We start from the raw sequence: 13,710 nt of genomic DNA, 5'->3' as shown, positions 1-13,710 counted from the left end.
GGGCGTACGCAAGAGGATGTGCGCAGGACGACATGCGCAAGAGGACATGCGCAGGGGGATGTGCACAAGAGGACATGCTCAGGAGGACATACGCAGCAGGACATTTGCAAGAGGACGTGCAGAGAGGGAAGTGTGCCGGAGGACATACGCAGGAGGGCATGCACAAGGGGACGAGCACAGGAGGACGCACACAGGTTGATGTGCGCAGGAGGACATGCACAGGTTGATGTGTGCAGGAGGACATGCACAGGTTGATGTGCGCAGGAGGACATGCACAGGTTGATGTATGCAGGAGGATGTATCAAAGGCTGCCAGAGCTAGAGAGGGGGTCTCATGTAAGAACATTTATACGAGCGGAACCGACAACCTGGCCACTCAGTCCAGTGCCCTGGTCCTCAGTGAATAGCCTGGAAGACCAGCGTTGCGAGTAAAAGCTGACTTATTTTCACTTGCATATCATCCTGTTAAGGCAGGTTACACAGAGCTTAGTATGACTGGGTACAAGTACAATACATCAGTAAATCATTTTGGTATTTAATCACTGACCACAGGTACTGGGCCCCAGCCTGAAGCACTGTTGTGGCCTAAATGAGTTGTAACAATTTCTTTGCTTTTGTACTTTCTGTTAAGTAATGTTACTTGGAATTAAAGATTATAATCATGCCGAGATTTACAACCATGATTTGCCTGTCAATCGACACCCCTCTGACCAATCAGAATCGAGAATTCAAGTGCCTGGGTGTAACTGAACTTAATCAGCTAACTGTGGGCATTGAGAAACTATTAAAAACAAGCAAACAAACTAATAAATAATATGCAAGATACAGTGTACATGTTTATTTAATTGAATACATTTTGAAACTGATGACACACAATCCACAACAGAATAAAACACAACACTGTGCCAATAATTAATTGTCTTGTTTGAGTGTTTTCCTGTTCTCTGTATTCCAATGTTAACTATAATACTCTATATTCTGCATGCTGGCGTCCAGGTAATATAACAATTTCATTGTAATGATGCTATCAAAAGAGCATGTTTAAAAATATACAGATATGACTGCGGATAAAGTCCCATAATCCATTTGGGCACAGCGGTGTTCAATATGAAGGATTACAGTAAAAAGAATACTTTAAAATACTTTCATATTTATTTTTTCTTGCCCAAGAGCGGCTGCTAGTACATAAACAGTGGTACGACATTAGCAAGAGGTGGTCTGGCGGTTTGGCTCATAGCACTGTGGGTTCACTGGCCCAGGGATCAGCCCTTTGTTCTCAGCTCAGCCCTGTGTGTTTGCGTGGCTCACCTCCAATTACTTCAATTTCCAGCCCCTTCACTGTCCAAAAGTATGCAATTAGCTGCAGAAGGGGGGGTCTCTAAATGATCCTGTGAGTGATTACATGCAAGTCTGCACACTGTTAAAGGCTGGCATCCTGTCCCAGGGCTCCCACAACCAGCGTCCTGGCCTTTCAGGGAAAAGCTCCAGGCCCCCAGTGATGCTGTACTGGATTACTGTCATGACCTGCTCGTTCGATCCTCCTGTGTGCCACACCCCCTCATTTACCTGGCGTGAATTCCTGATTGTTATCAGCTGTTCCGTGCTATTTCTGCTTAGTCCTGCGTATTTAGTCCACGCTCAAGGCCGTTTCCCCAGTCCGGTCATTAATGCTGCTGTGTTTGGGAGTTTTACCCCATAATAAACCCTGTTTGTTTATATCCACGGCTTCCTTCGCCTGCTTCCCGACGTAACAATTATGACTGAATGGATGACAGCTGAAGCTCAGATCAATAAAAGCAGGCTGCATTCTCACACATTTCATATGGATACGTGGCATCTGAAACACTAACAATAAAACGCTACTGGAAAAATAATCAGGCCAAAAAAAAACATCACGCCACAAAAACACATTTCACTATAGTTGGGGAACTTTGTGCTAAGGATTAGTTTTGCAAGGCTGTTTAACAAGAACCAGCGATTTCAAAATCTGCCAACCTGTGGCAACTATAAAGGTGGGGGTTGGGTGGGGGATTAGCCAAGCGCTCAACACCCCAATCTGAACAGCAACGATGGTCTGGTTTTGCGGAAACAGGCCCAAGCAGGCCACACAAACACCGAAAGAGTGTAAAATCATTCAAGGCACATCAGCCCAGCCTGCTGCAATTCCGCATACAAAGCTGAATTAGGCCAGCAAACAGTATGTCAACAAGCCCAGGGCCCTGTTAACATCCACACAGAAGAACCTTCCACACACCAGCTCTGTAAGTGTTGCATGTCTTGTTAGAATTTTGCAAAAGACAGGATGCAACTGCTCAGCAGAGCAACTATGGCTCATGGAGGAAATGGAGAAACTCCTCGTCTCTCTCGTGTCATTCTGCACACTCGGCTCAGCAGGGCGGCAGACTGACCTCGTGTCCTGAAGTTTATATGTCACTGAAAGCTCCATTTCCTTCTTCCCTATTTTGGTCAGATGCCAGTTCTGCTGAAACAGATCATGTCCACTATTTTACCTGGCAATGTGATGCATTTATTACCTATTGCACATTATTTATGCTACTACTACTACTACTAATAATAATAAAAATAATAATAGCAACAACAATAATCGCAGCCATAATAACAAGCCCAACTCTTGTTTATTTAAATGTAAACTGGTTTATCATTGGTGCTTCCTGTTTAAAAATCGAAATAAATAAAAAAATGTAGAGGAAAAAAAAAAAAACATTATTAGGCATAATGAAGATCTCCAGGAGGGTCTCTGCCCCCAAGGGGGTGCTCATGATTCCCGCAGTCTCCACAACCAAGAAATCCTCCAGCTAACAGGAACCTGGCTAGCATAGCTCCCTCCCACAGCTGATATTTTTCCAGGGCAATCCAAATTTGCCCTTCTACAGCTTACGAAGAACCCCCCCCCCCTTTAGAGAACAATGAGACACTGCATTTTCAGACAGGCACACTCTGAAATGAAGGTAATTACGTGATTTAAATTGCGCCTTTAATATAAAAGCGAGAGGATTCCCCTCACCTCTGCCCCTAGTCGTCTCCCTCAACCGTTCCTGCTGTTTCCAGCATCATTTATATCTGGGTCACCAAGCACCGCACTCCTGCCCTAATTGTAGTGACGAGCAAAGAACTAGCAGAGGCCTGGGGGCTGACTGAAATGTAGACTGTATGCTGCCGGGGGGTGATGTGGGGGAATAACTCTAGAATTTGGCTAGCACTTATATTTTTTTCTAAGGCAAAGCTGCTCGAGATATGCAGCAAACGAGACCATCACACCGGGGCAGGACCATTAATAAAAGCTTTTATCCAGAAGACAGCAGACCATCCTGGCCCTACAGTCATATTTGTATCGATTAGTTCTGGCCCACGCTAATCTAATTGTGCGGCCGTTCAAACACTCTCACTGGGACGGATCAAAGCTGCGACATCCCCAGTCCCCCGCCAGGCAAAAACAGAGACAAGAGCTTCCAAGAAGAGCTGAAACAGCAGGCCTTTCGAGCTACAGCCGGCTGGTAATCTACTTACCCATGATAGCATTTTAGCTACCATGCTTCAGTTTCATAGCCAATAACTAGCTATTGAAAGGGACGTGCTACAGTTGTATTTAGTAATACTGAACTATTAAAAATATAGTCTGGTATTTCAGAACCTGTGCAACATACAGCCTTACCCTAAACAGTGACTTCCTCTTTCCCAACTTCCGCACAGGAGTCAGCTCTTATGTAAGGCAGAGGCAGGCACACGGTGCTGTGAAAGCCTGTCACTGTCAAGGACCTTTGGTAACGGAGTGAAAATGTGCTGAAACCAAGTACATTCGCCATTCCTCCAGAATCCCGAGTCTTCACAACAAACTTCAGACAGTTGCCTGAAAATGCTTCTAATCAGGGCTTTCGGCCTGGACTCCATGACCCCCCCCAGGGGATAAAGCAGTAACAAGAGGATCCGCTTGAAGCACCCTGAAAAATACTGAAACAGGATGAAGACCACCTGCCCTGGTCCTCAATCCTTGGATTACGAAAAACCCTGATCTAAGCATCAGATCACCCTGCATCTGCAGTGTGACAACAACGTATCAGTTAACCGGTGACCTGGTCAAAAGCACAGTCCATTCTGCACCATTTGCAGTTGCAGTGACATCAGGCCGTCCATCAGGGCACATTCCAGCGGAGGAGCTGGACAAAAGAGAATCTCAAGAAGCCGGCCATCTGATGGTCCCCGAGCGAGTCCCACGGTGGACTGGCATCCCATCCAGGGTGCACCCCGCCGAGTGCCCTATTCCACCCCAGTCCCAACCCCCATGGCACTCATCAGGATGAGAACATGGATGGATGGATGGATGGATGGATGGTACTTGAGAACCTAAAAATCATAAGTCATACAAGATGAAACATGTCTGGAAAACGGTTAAATAATATTAAAATTTGGCAACATCAGTACCTGAAAAACAGGTCTGGTCTCACCCTTGAGACGACTCCCCGAAAGAGTCGACACAACTTCAGCGCTGAAGAATGGTTGCGTCTAATGTACCAGGGGCAGGGACCACGGGATATATGCAGAGCGTTGTTGACAATGGATACAACATCTTCACTGACCCTTGATCTACCATGACAAAGCCACCATAACCTTGTTGATAATAACAGATCATTATGCTCAGTGGGGAACAAAACAGATATGAAATAAACAACTCAAACAGTAACCATGTGTGCAAAATATACAACTAATCGTTTATAGCCTGACTTTGTGGGTCACAAAAAGAGGCTGCAAATGGTCTGGCCCAGTCACACTGTCAGCTAACTGGAAAAGGTTTCCAGCTAACACAGTGAGATCTCTCTATCATTATTATCAAAGCCCAGCTAATCAATAGCTATTTCACACTTTTGTCCACTCAGAGCTGCTGTGACAGATATCTGCCACAATCTTGACCGTGGCTGTGTCATACATGAATGAAATGCAACAGATATGTAAACAAAGCACATTAAATTAGCAGTTAAACAAGGGGAATCAGTTACTGAAGGTACTGTGCTTTTTTAAAAAAAAATGTGTATGGTTGCAGTTGAAATTGCACTTATACATTTTTCAGACGTGGATGCATCACATTCAAATCAGCTGCAAAAATTAAACTGCACAAAAATGACATGATTTCTCTTACATTACTGAGCTGTGTTATGTGGAAATGTATTAAAATGTCAAATGCACGCTCCTTGACTGCCTAGGTCATCACTATGGCTACCAAACCTCTACACATGCCCCTTTATCAAAAGCTATAGGCAATGCTGTCTTGCAATTGATCTTGCCTTGTCCTCTAGTGCTGTGGTAATCACACTGCTGTGGTACGCCGCCTAAACTGCACACAATGCTGTTCTGTGTCTTTCATTCCCCGTCTTGCATCTGGTCCTATTATGCCACTACCAACACATACTTAAATTACAGGGCTCCTACTAACTATCTCGTACATTTTTTAAGCGGAACTTGCATGGATTTTAAAGCATCGTTTATAACCACAAAGCGGTCGTCAGTCTTTTGAGTAATGCGTAATGATATTTAACTATAATTAAGAACAATTCACTATGACGCACAAAAGGGACGAGAAGGTATAATGTGAATATTTCTAAAATGATGGGGAAATAATTAGGTTGTAATCGCACAATCAATTCGGAGATAAAGATAGAAAAAAGGAACATTAACATTGCAGAAAACATCCGATCTTAAACAGTTTGTGAAGGTACGGGTTCCCCTCCCCTATTGCCACTAAGCAGTCAGACTGTACAGTAAGTGCATTGTCGTTTCCACATTATCAACGTTTTAACCCGACAGTGAAATGATACGGGCTGCCAGCTCTTATCATACAACCGTACAATCCAGCTGCGCGATGTTGCAGAGCTGAATTATTCAACTATTATTTAGAAATACTGGGGGTTCATAATGTTCGTCTTAGTAGGAATCAGTCCCAAGATGCCTTTTCCCACAGTCCAAAACATTACCTTAATGCAGAAGGGGAAGAACCTTAACACTCGATACAAAAATTCATTATTTTATCGGATCGTTCACAAAAAAGCAAATAGTTTCGTCGACACTGCGCAAACAGTTGACTTTTTAACGCCGACAAGACGCCACTTTAACCGATGAGTAATGAATGAAATCCAGCTGTATACACGCATATGGGCTGCTGTCCTAACCCCGTTTATGGATGCGAGCGTCCTCGTTATTGACCTCGGCCGCCGATTGATGGTTTAAAGGCGCACAAAGGGGGGAAAACAAGCAGAAATCGCATTGGAATCGATCGCCTGGGTCATAAGTAGGAACTGTGTATAGATGTGCAAGCAACAAGATTTAGGCAAATGCACTGTTTTTGGCCATGCATGAGTTACTTACACGGTGGAAAAGAAACAGAATTAAGGGAACACAAGATAAATATCCTAAACAAAGGAAATGATCCGGATACAATATATGCATTCTCTCCTCCATTCAGATATTATCAGCGGGATCGTTACTTATAAAAATACATCATCGTTGTAGATATCAGCGAACCGGAATACACTGGACTGTCATCATAAGGTGCTTTTAGATTTGGTCTGAATGGCTGGATGAGCTGTCAGACAAAGAGTTGAAATCATAGCAGATCGATCGCGTAAAAGCCACGCTCCCAAACCTTACCTCTTCGATGTTATGCACGGCATTTCTACAACTTGGCATTTTCGTGATGAAAGACGAGGTTGTCGGCGAGCTGTAATCCTCCAAGGTCTCGGCGATGAACTCGTCCACCGAGATGAACTCAGGCATTTTTGTGAGTGAATTTGAATTAAGTAATCTACAATTACTGGGGGGGAAAAGTTTCCGATCGTCGGCCAAATCAGATTATGTGACAAGAAAGCGAAAATACATTGAGCCTAAGTGCTGGGATGTGCGCTCAAAAACTCCTGCGAGCCATCTCCGTGAATTAAAACTGAAAACAGAAAAAAATAGGAAGGAGACGCTCACATGAGCATGTGTCAGTCTCGCCTGGCTGCTTGAGGAACGCGCATTTGTCGGGGGCGCGCCTCGGTGGTTCATTTACAGCGCAAATCGAAAACGCAAGTAACAGCAAAAAAAGGGGAAAAGGTAAAATAAGACAGAAGACATTTTTGTGTAAATTATTGCTGATGTTAATATGCAAAAGTAGCGGTTTAAAACAAACTAGACATTTAATCTAGTTTGCAACATAGCCTACAGTTTTACTTGGTGGTGGGTAATAAGTGAAATTCTATTCGTTTCACTAACCTCAATAGCTGAAATTATAAGATGATTTTGCAAATGTTTCAGTAGCTTCATTATAAGTATCTGCACATTTGATACACCGGACCACTTCTGAGTAAAAATCGCAGCCTTGGAAGTAGCTCCAACAGGAAGATAAAAGATCACGTAAATAATCAGTCACCAATTCAACATTTTAAAAATATCCTCATTGTACTGAAGACTCATAATTCCTCACTGTAAGTGCATTTGGGCTCCCTGTCAGACATTAGCATTCTTTGTTGTCTTGGGAGATAGTGATACGTATGACAGTTAAATAGTCTAAAATGTCACACCGTGCTAATTTGTACACTTATGTTTCTCGTGAAGTGATTTAAGCACTCATTAGCATCCAGCGCTAAAATGGAAAAAAAATCTGTCTGGAAAACATTTTGCTGATTGGATCCTCAAAAGATTCAAAAAGAAAATTACATTTTAAAAATAGAATTAGACGTTTAATTTAAATGAGAACTGAAAACGGTGACCTTTCAAAAATAAATCATGGAAAGGAGAAAGATATCTCTGCTGCTGTATGTGTAAAATGTCGATTTCTGTCAAGAATTTGAGTCTGCTTGACAGAAAGACCACATCAGCTGAATCGGTATTGGGGGAGGAAGGGAGCTGAACGTCTCATTGTGGGTGAAACCTGTTTTGGTCCACATTTCCATTCTGAAAGTCCAGCTGATAGATGAGTCTGTAGCATGTTTAGCGATGATTGGTCTCCAAAACACCTGAATGAAGGAATAATGGAGTCTTGGAAGGCACCTGTCGCAGCTGTCAGGACCTGTTAGGGTTACACTCAATCATCCACGCTCGGGTTTCTGCTCCAGCTTGCATGAATGCTCGCGAGGTCCTGCCGCGCATCTCCGCAGCAGGAAGTTCCCAGACACATCGGTATGTCGATGTTTTGGGCAAAGGGCAGCGCGATGCTCCATAACAGCAGCACCTCTCGGGTACCGCTGCTCTAAAGCTCCACATATATTGTTTTTCACATAAAGCTTCTACAAAAATGTTTGGTAACTGTGACCGAATGCTTAAATGGGGCTTGGAAACCTGGACACGCCTCTCAATTTACGGAGATCCATCAAGTAATTATAACTCAAAAATGATTAGTCAGATCACTACAGTCAAAGGTGATTTATATAGGTAATTTGTGAAATGTAGTTTATTTGTTCAGATCAGTGCTTTAAACTGACATTCACTGTTCAGCTTTAATATTTTCACTCATTTAGGAAGCTTCATAAGAATTGATTTAAGATTAGGTACAATGGCAGGATCAGCTATTCCGGGTCGCTGTCTATGACTTACTTACTTTGCTGCCCCGGAGCCGCCTTTTAAATAGCACTTTGTAATCTGAGCACATCTCTGTTGATCGTTACAAACATGATCAATACACTGTATATCAATAATCAATGTGATAACTAGATACACACCCTCTGCACATTGTCTCTCCAACAATCCATCTTCTAACCACTTATTCTGAACAGGGGGCCTGCTTTAAAAATAGAATTAGACATTTAAGTTAAATGAGAACTGAAAGCGGTGACCTTTTAAAAAAAATCGTGGAAAGGAGAGATATACAGCATACAGGGCACATGGTACAGGAAGGCAGTACACCCACAGTGCAGGGTACAAGGAGGCAGTACACCCAGGGCATACGGTAGAGGAAGACAGTACACCCATGGGCAGGGTACAGGGAGGCAGTACACCCAAGGTACAGGAAGGCAGTACACCCACAGTGCAGGGTACAAGGAGGCAGTACACCCAGGGCATACGGTACAGGAAGACAGTACACCCACAGTGCAGGGTACATGGAGGCAGTACACCCAGGGTACAGGAAGGCAGTACACCCATGGGCAGGGTACAAGGAGGCAGTACACCCAGGGCATACGGTACAGGAAGACAGTACACCCACAGTGCAGGGTACATGGAGGCAGTACACATAGGGTACAGGGAGGCAGTACACCCAAGGTACAGGAAGGCAGTACACCCACAGTGCAGGGTACAAGGAGGCAGTACACCCAGGGCATACGGTACAGGAAGACAGTACACCCACAGTGCAGGGTACAGGGAGGCAGTACACCCAAGGTACAGGGTACAGGGAGGCAGTACACCCAGGATGGGATGACAGTCCATCACAGGACACATATACTCATACTCCCTATAGGGAATTTGCAGACACCACTCAGCCTAACTGCAAACTTTTTGACTGTGAGAGGACATCAACATAACACAGGGAGAGCATGAAAACTTCACACACGCTGAGTCTAACCCAAAGGAATGCACTGAACCGGTATATTTCTTTTTAGATTCCGTAGAATAGGAGTGTACTACAAAACACCAAGTAGGCTACATTGTCCAGTTCTGATTTCTAGGATACCCTGTCACCCTATGGTTGAAGATGGATGGATGGATACCCAGAGAGTCTACATCAATTGAATGTATTCTACACTTTATACTGAGAACAAACAGCCCCCAGAAAGGGGTAAATATGCACACTGCATATACGTTTAAGTGATATAGTATTTTGTCTACGTAGTTGGCAAAATGTGTAAAATGCATGTAGAAAACATGAAGGAAAATTGCCTTCAGTTCAGTTACTATCTTTGATCATCTTTATTTATACTATAAAAAGCACAACTATATTACATTGCATTGTTCATGATAATGTAATCAGTACACTGGCAAGACCACAAATGTGATGCACTACATATACAGTAAAAAACAAGAATCCCAGATGGTTGTTTTTGGCCAATTTTGATGGACTTATTGCTATATTATGTCTTTGTTTCTGTGTTCTTTGGCCCTCACACAATCTCCTGCGAATGTCACTCCACCCAAACAGCAGAGAATATCCAAAATGAAGACCTGCCTTATTCAGCTCAGCCATTAACAATCAGCTGACTGATGTGGCCAGGCAGGGTGTAGAGAATGAGGGCAAGGAACATGGTTAAAATGGCGAGAATCAGCAGAGCAATGATGTACTTCTTGTATTTTTTCCAGATGAAGAAGACGAAGGTCTTCATGGGGTTCATGAACCAATTGAAGGACGTCTTGGGTCGACTGGTGAGGTACGAGAAAGAGAGCAGGGCGTTACTTACGTACTTTAGCAAAACATTGATTCTGCCTCAACAGTGACCCCCCTTGGTAGCCCTCTTCCAAACTACCTGGTGATCATATAGTTCGCCAAACTGAAATAATTCACCTTGCAGCACTTGCTATTAGCGTTAGATGGCGATGCTTGTTATTTGCCTGAACCCCATTTATTGTAAATATCCCTGTACTGTGCGCTACATTATTGACAAATGCAGGTCTGCGCCGTGACAGAGCTCGGCTTCTCACTTGGGCTTCTCCAGCGGCTCTGGTTCCTTGCGTGCTTTTCCCACAGGATTTTTCTCTGCATCTTCCACTGTCACCAACTGGAACTCAGCCTCCACTTTACCCTGGAAGTCCAAAAAATTTACATGAAACATATAAAGCCACCGGGGCAGTGAGTACAGTAACCTATAATGTCAATCCTGACATATACTCCATGCTGCCTTCAGGTTATGCGCTACGAGAGTATATGTCAGTTGAATGTGCCCCAGAATTTGGCTCCCATGTTGGAAAAAATATCCAGCTCCTCTTTTCTGTGCTTTCTGTCTTCAGCCTAAATAACGCAGCGCTTTCGCTGCGACCCGTGAAGGAGAACCGATCGCCAGCATTACCATCAGGAGGTAAGTGTTCCCGCTGGCATCCACAAACTGCAGGTCTTCTGGCTTCATCTGGCTCCTCTTGCTCTTCTTCTTCTTCTTCTTGTTCTTCCTGGCCTCCTCCGCCTCCCGCTCCTCCCTCTCGATGTCCTCCTGGCTCTTGAGCTTAATGACAGGCCACCAGCCTTTCATCCTCTTGCTGCGGAAGATAGAGAAGCGAGGGTTGGCCTTGTCCTTGGCCATCTTCACGCTGCACTGCTCCGAGGACTTGGCTGCCCTCACCATATCATTCAGGCGTAGCTCTATGGACCCTGCAGGTGAACGGAGAAGCGTCATAAAAGCATTTAAGCTACTCTTAAATCCACATATCGGTGTCACAGTTTGGATGATGTAAAGGTCTGGAACTTCTCTCCAAGTTCTGCTTGGCTCAGCAGGTTAGGAGTCTGTGCCTGTTAGCAGAAGGTTAATGGTCCAAATCCCATAGTTAGCAGAGTGATGTCACCGTTGGGCCCTTAAACATGGGCCCTTAACTGAAACTGATCCAGGGATTGGCTGACCCTGCGTTCTTAAATGTACATCAATTTGGATAAAGTGCCTACTCAACAAATTAAATCATTTGACTTCATTTAGTAAAACTGACATGAAACTTGAGCTTGATGTTTACACTGTGCCACATTAAGAGTGCCGATTGATGGCCTCACCCAGGAAGTCGTTGGCACCGATGCGATCATAGTCCCAGACCTGCAGCACAAGAACCGCCGGCTGCCGGAACTCCGTCTCATCTATGGAGAAGATGGACTCCTTCTTCTTGTAGATGACCTCCTTTTCGGTGGGGAGGTAGTCAAATTGGAACACAAAACGCCAATTGAAGTTGCCCTCCCCTGTCAGCGAGTTGAAGTGAACGTCTGTCTCCTGTTTGTCATTTTCCAAGCCCTTGATCCAGCTGGTCAAACACATGAATGAAAATAAATACAATTTCCAGGAAAGAAGCTTTATGAATATAAAATAAGGCATGAAAATCAGCTCTGGCTTACCCTTTGACATAAATATCACTGGAACGCTCACCAGTGAAGGGATTCACATCATCCAGCACAACATCGTCTGTGTTCCATATGATCACACGAAGTTCGTAGCTTTGGAGCCAAAGGAAAATTACTTTATTTCAAAATTGTATTCTCAGCCATATCTACATTCAAATGTCAGTGATATTGAACTTGACCTAGACGTGGCGGTTTCCGTTGATATGTACTTTGTCTTTTTCACAATTATTTTACTTGCAAATTAACAGGTTAGAAAAATTCGCCTTTTCGGAAGATAAAGCATTTTATATCCTTTCATAATTTTGTGTGAGTCTGCATAGCAATTCTATAAATCAGACACATGTTCACCTGACTGGTAGTCGGGGTTTGATGTTGACAGGTGGTGGCGCTGGAACGTCAACAGGGAACATGTCGATCCACATGTGCGCATATCCCTGCCGAAAGCAAAGCAGCGGTCAGTGCATCGCACTCAGGCACAGGGCGGAGGGGCTGGACAGGGGGCTGCTTGCGGCCATCACCTGAGGCAGGCCGGGCTTATCGCTGTTGAAGAGGGAGCGGACCTCCACATGCTCCGGCACCAGGGGGCAGGAGCCCACGCAGAACTCCCTCATCTCACCCCAGCGGTGGAGCACACTCAGAGCCCTGTGCTCGTCCAGCTCATTCAAGTCCTCCTCTGTCTTCTTGTTTTTCTTTACCAGGTCTGGGAAGGCATGGTGCAGTTCAGGGGTCTCATTCTCATTTGGACAGGGGGGACACAGCTCACACTGACAAAGAATATGCCAGCTGCAGAAGTGAACTTCAGTCTATGTGGCTTAACGGGCGACATAATTCTGAAGGTCTTTGTCAGGATCTGAGTTCCTAAACTGAAAGGATGCAAGCTGAAATTCCTGCAGAAATTTGATAAATTTAACTACATTTTTTGTACAAATCTAGAATATCTTTCTAAAACTATAAGACGCGGATACTAATTAAAATAAAGCGATATGTATTTTTAATGATATCAATAAGCAAATGTGTTTAGCTGCAGATGTGCACCCACATCCTTAGGTGTAAGTGTGAGAGTGTGCTCAGACCTTCAGGAAAAGCCTCGCTGGGTATTTTGAATATCTTGTTGAGCACTTTGACTTCCGCCTCGCGGTACTCGGGCGGCCCGATGCCGTTCTTGCGGCAGAGATCGGCCAGAATGGCAGATGGCTTCTTCGAATCCCTCCACTGATTGTAGCCATCCCTGTAGGGAAGACAGCCGCGTAAACTTACTGCGTCGCGGTCAGGTCTAATAAACAGCCATTCAAGGGGCGTCAGGTGACCTGTCCAGAAGCCAACAGCTTGCCAGGACGGCCTCTTATGCTGCGCTGAGCCGGGAGGCTTATCTGGATCGCAGGTTCCTCTATACAAACCTTTTGTCAGTGTTTGAATGTAGGTGGTTTCGTGTTTCTGGGTATTGTAGTTTTTGTGCTTCTGGGCGGTTGTTACTTTATACAGCTAGCTTTGTTTTACCCTGAGCTGAGTTTTCAGGCTGCATCAAATTGCTTAAATAAAAAATGCATAAATAATGTCTCTCCATTTAATTGAATGACTACATCCATCCATCCATTTTCCAAACCACTTATCCTACTGGGTTGGGGGGGGGGTCCGGAGCCTATCCCGGAAGCAATGGGCACAAGGCAGGGAACAACCCAGGATCACACACCAGTCACTCTCACATGC

The 13,710-nt window shown here is 44.5% G+C and overlaps 2 protein-coding genes and 1 long non-coding RNA gene across 5 annotated transcripts in view; 1 reads left to right on the top strand and 2 right to left on the bottom strand.

The window, feature by feature from the left end:
* The window catches only part of unm_sa1614 (un-named sa1614), a 61,303-nt gene extending 54,513 nt beyond the window's left edge, over positions 1-6,790 (bottom strand). The window contains exon 1 of the mRNA XM_049022859.1: positions 6,657-6,790. Within this exon, the coding sequence (XP_048878816.1) occupies positions 6,657-6,782 (126 nt within the window). The 5' untranslated portion in view covers positions 6,783-6,790. The remainder of the gene's footprint in view (positions 1-6,656) is intronic.
* Positions 6,791-7,008: 218 nt separating this feature from the next.
* Positions 7,009-13,556, top strand: LOC125747532 (uncharacterized). Of its 3 annotated transcripts, none has more exons than XR_007399324.1 (4): positions 7,019-7,100; positions 9,647-9,756; positions 10,275-10,987; positions 12,383-13,556. It is a non-coding gene; the product is annotated as an uncharacterized LOC125747532 (long non-coding RNA). The 3 variants fall into 3 exon arrangements; XR_007399326.1 differs by having other exon boundaries at positions 12,363-13,556; XR_007399325.1 differs by lacking the exon at positions 9,647-9,756 and having other exon boundaries at positions 7,009-7,100.
* Positions 9,873-13,710, bottom strand: part of fer1l4 (fer-1 like family member 4) — a 36,376-nt gene continuing 32,538 nt past the window's right edge. Inside the window, exons 41-48 of the mRNA XM_049022858.1 lie at positions 13,077-13,231; positions 12,522-12,703; positions 12,352-12,437; positions 11,998-12,096; positions 11,665-11,906; positions 10,979-11,274; positions 10,614-10,714; positions 9,873-10,334 (exon numbers count right to left, since the gene is read on the bottom strand). Coding sequence (XP_048878815.1) covers positions 10,154-10,334; positions 10,614-10,714; positions 10,979-11,274; positions 11,665-11,906; positions 11,998-12,096; positions 12,352-12,437; positions 12,522-12,703; positions 13,077-13,231 — 1,342 coding nt within the window. The 3' untranslated portion in view covers positions 9,873-10,153. The remainder of the gene's footprint in view (positions 10,335-10,613; positions 10,715-10,978; positions 11,275-11,664; positions 11,907-11,997; positions 12,097-12,351; positions 12,438-12,521; positions 12,704-13,076; positions 13,232-13,710) is intronic.

This window comes from Brienomyrus brachyistius, chromosome 8, assembly GCF_023856365.1.
Source record: "Brienomyrus brachyistius isolate T26 chromosome 8, BBRACH_0.4, whole genome shotgun sequence".
Lineage (NCBI taxonomy): Eukaryota > Metazoa > Chordata > Actinopteri > Osteoglossiformes > Mormyridae > Brienomyrus > Brienomyrus brachyistius.
The sequence above is the reverse complement of the archived record's forward strand: the minus strand, read 5'-3'. Positions and strand labels throughout refer to the sequence as shown.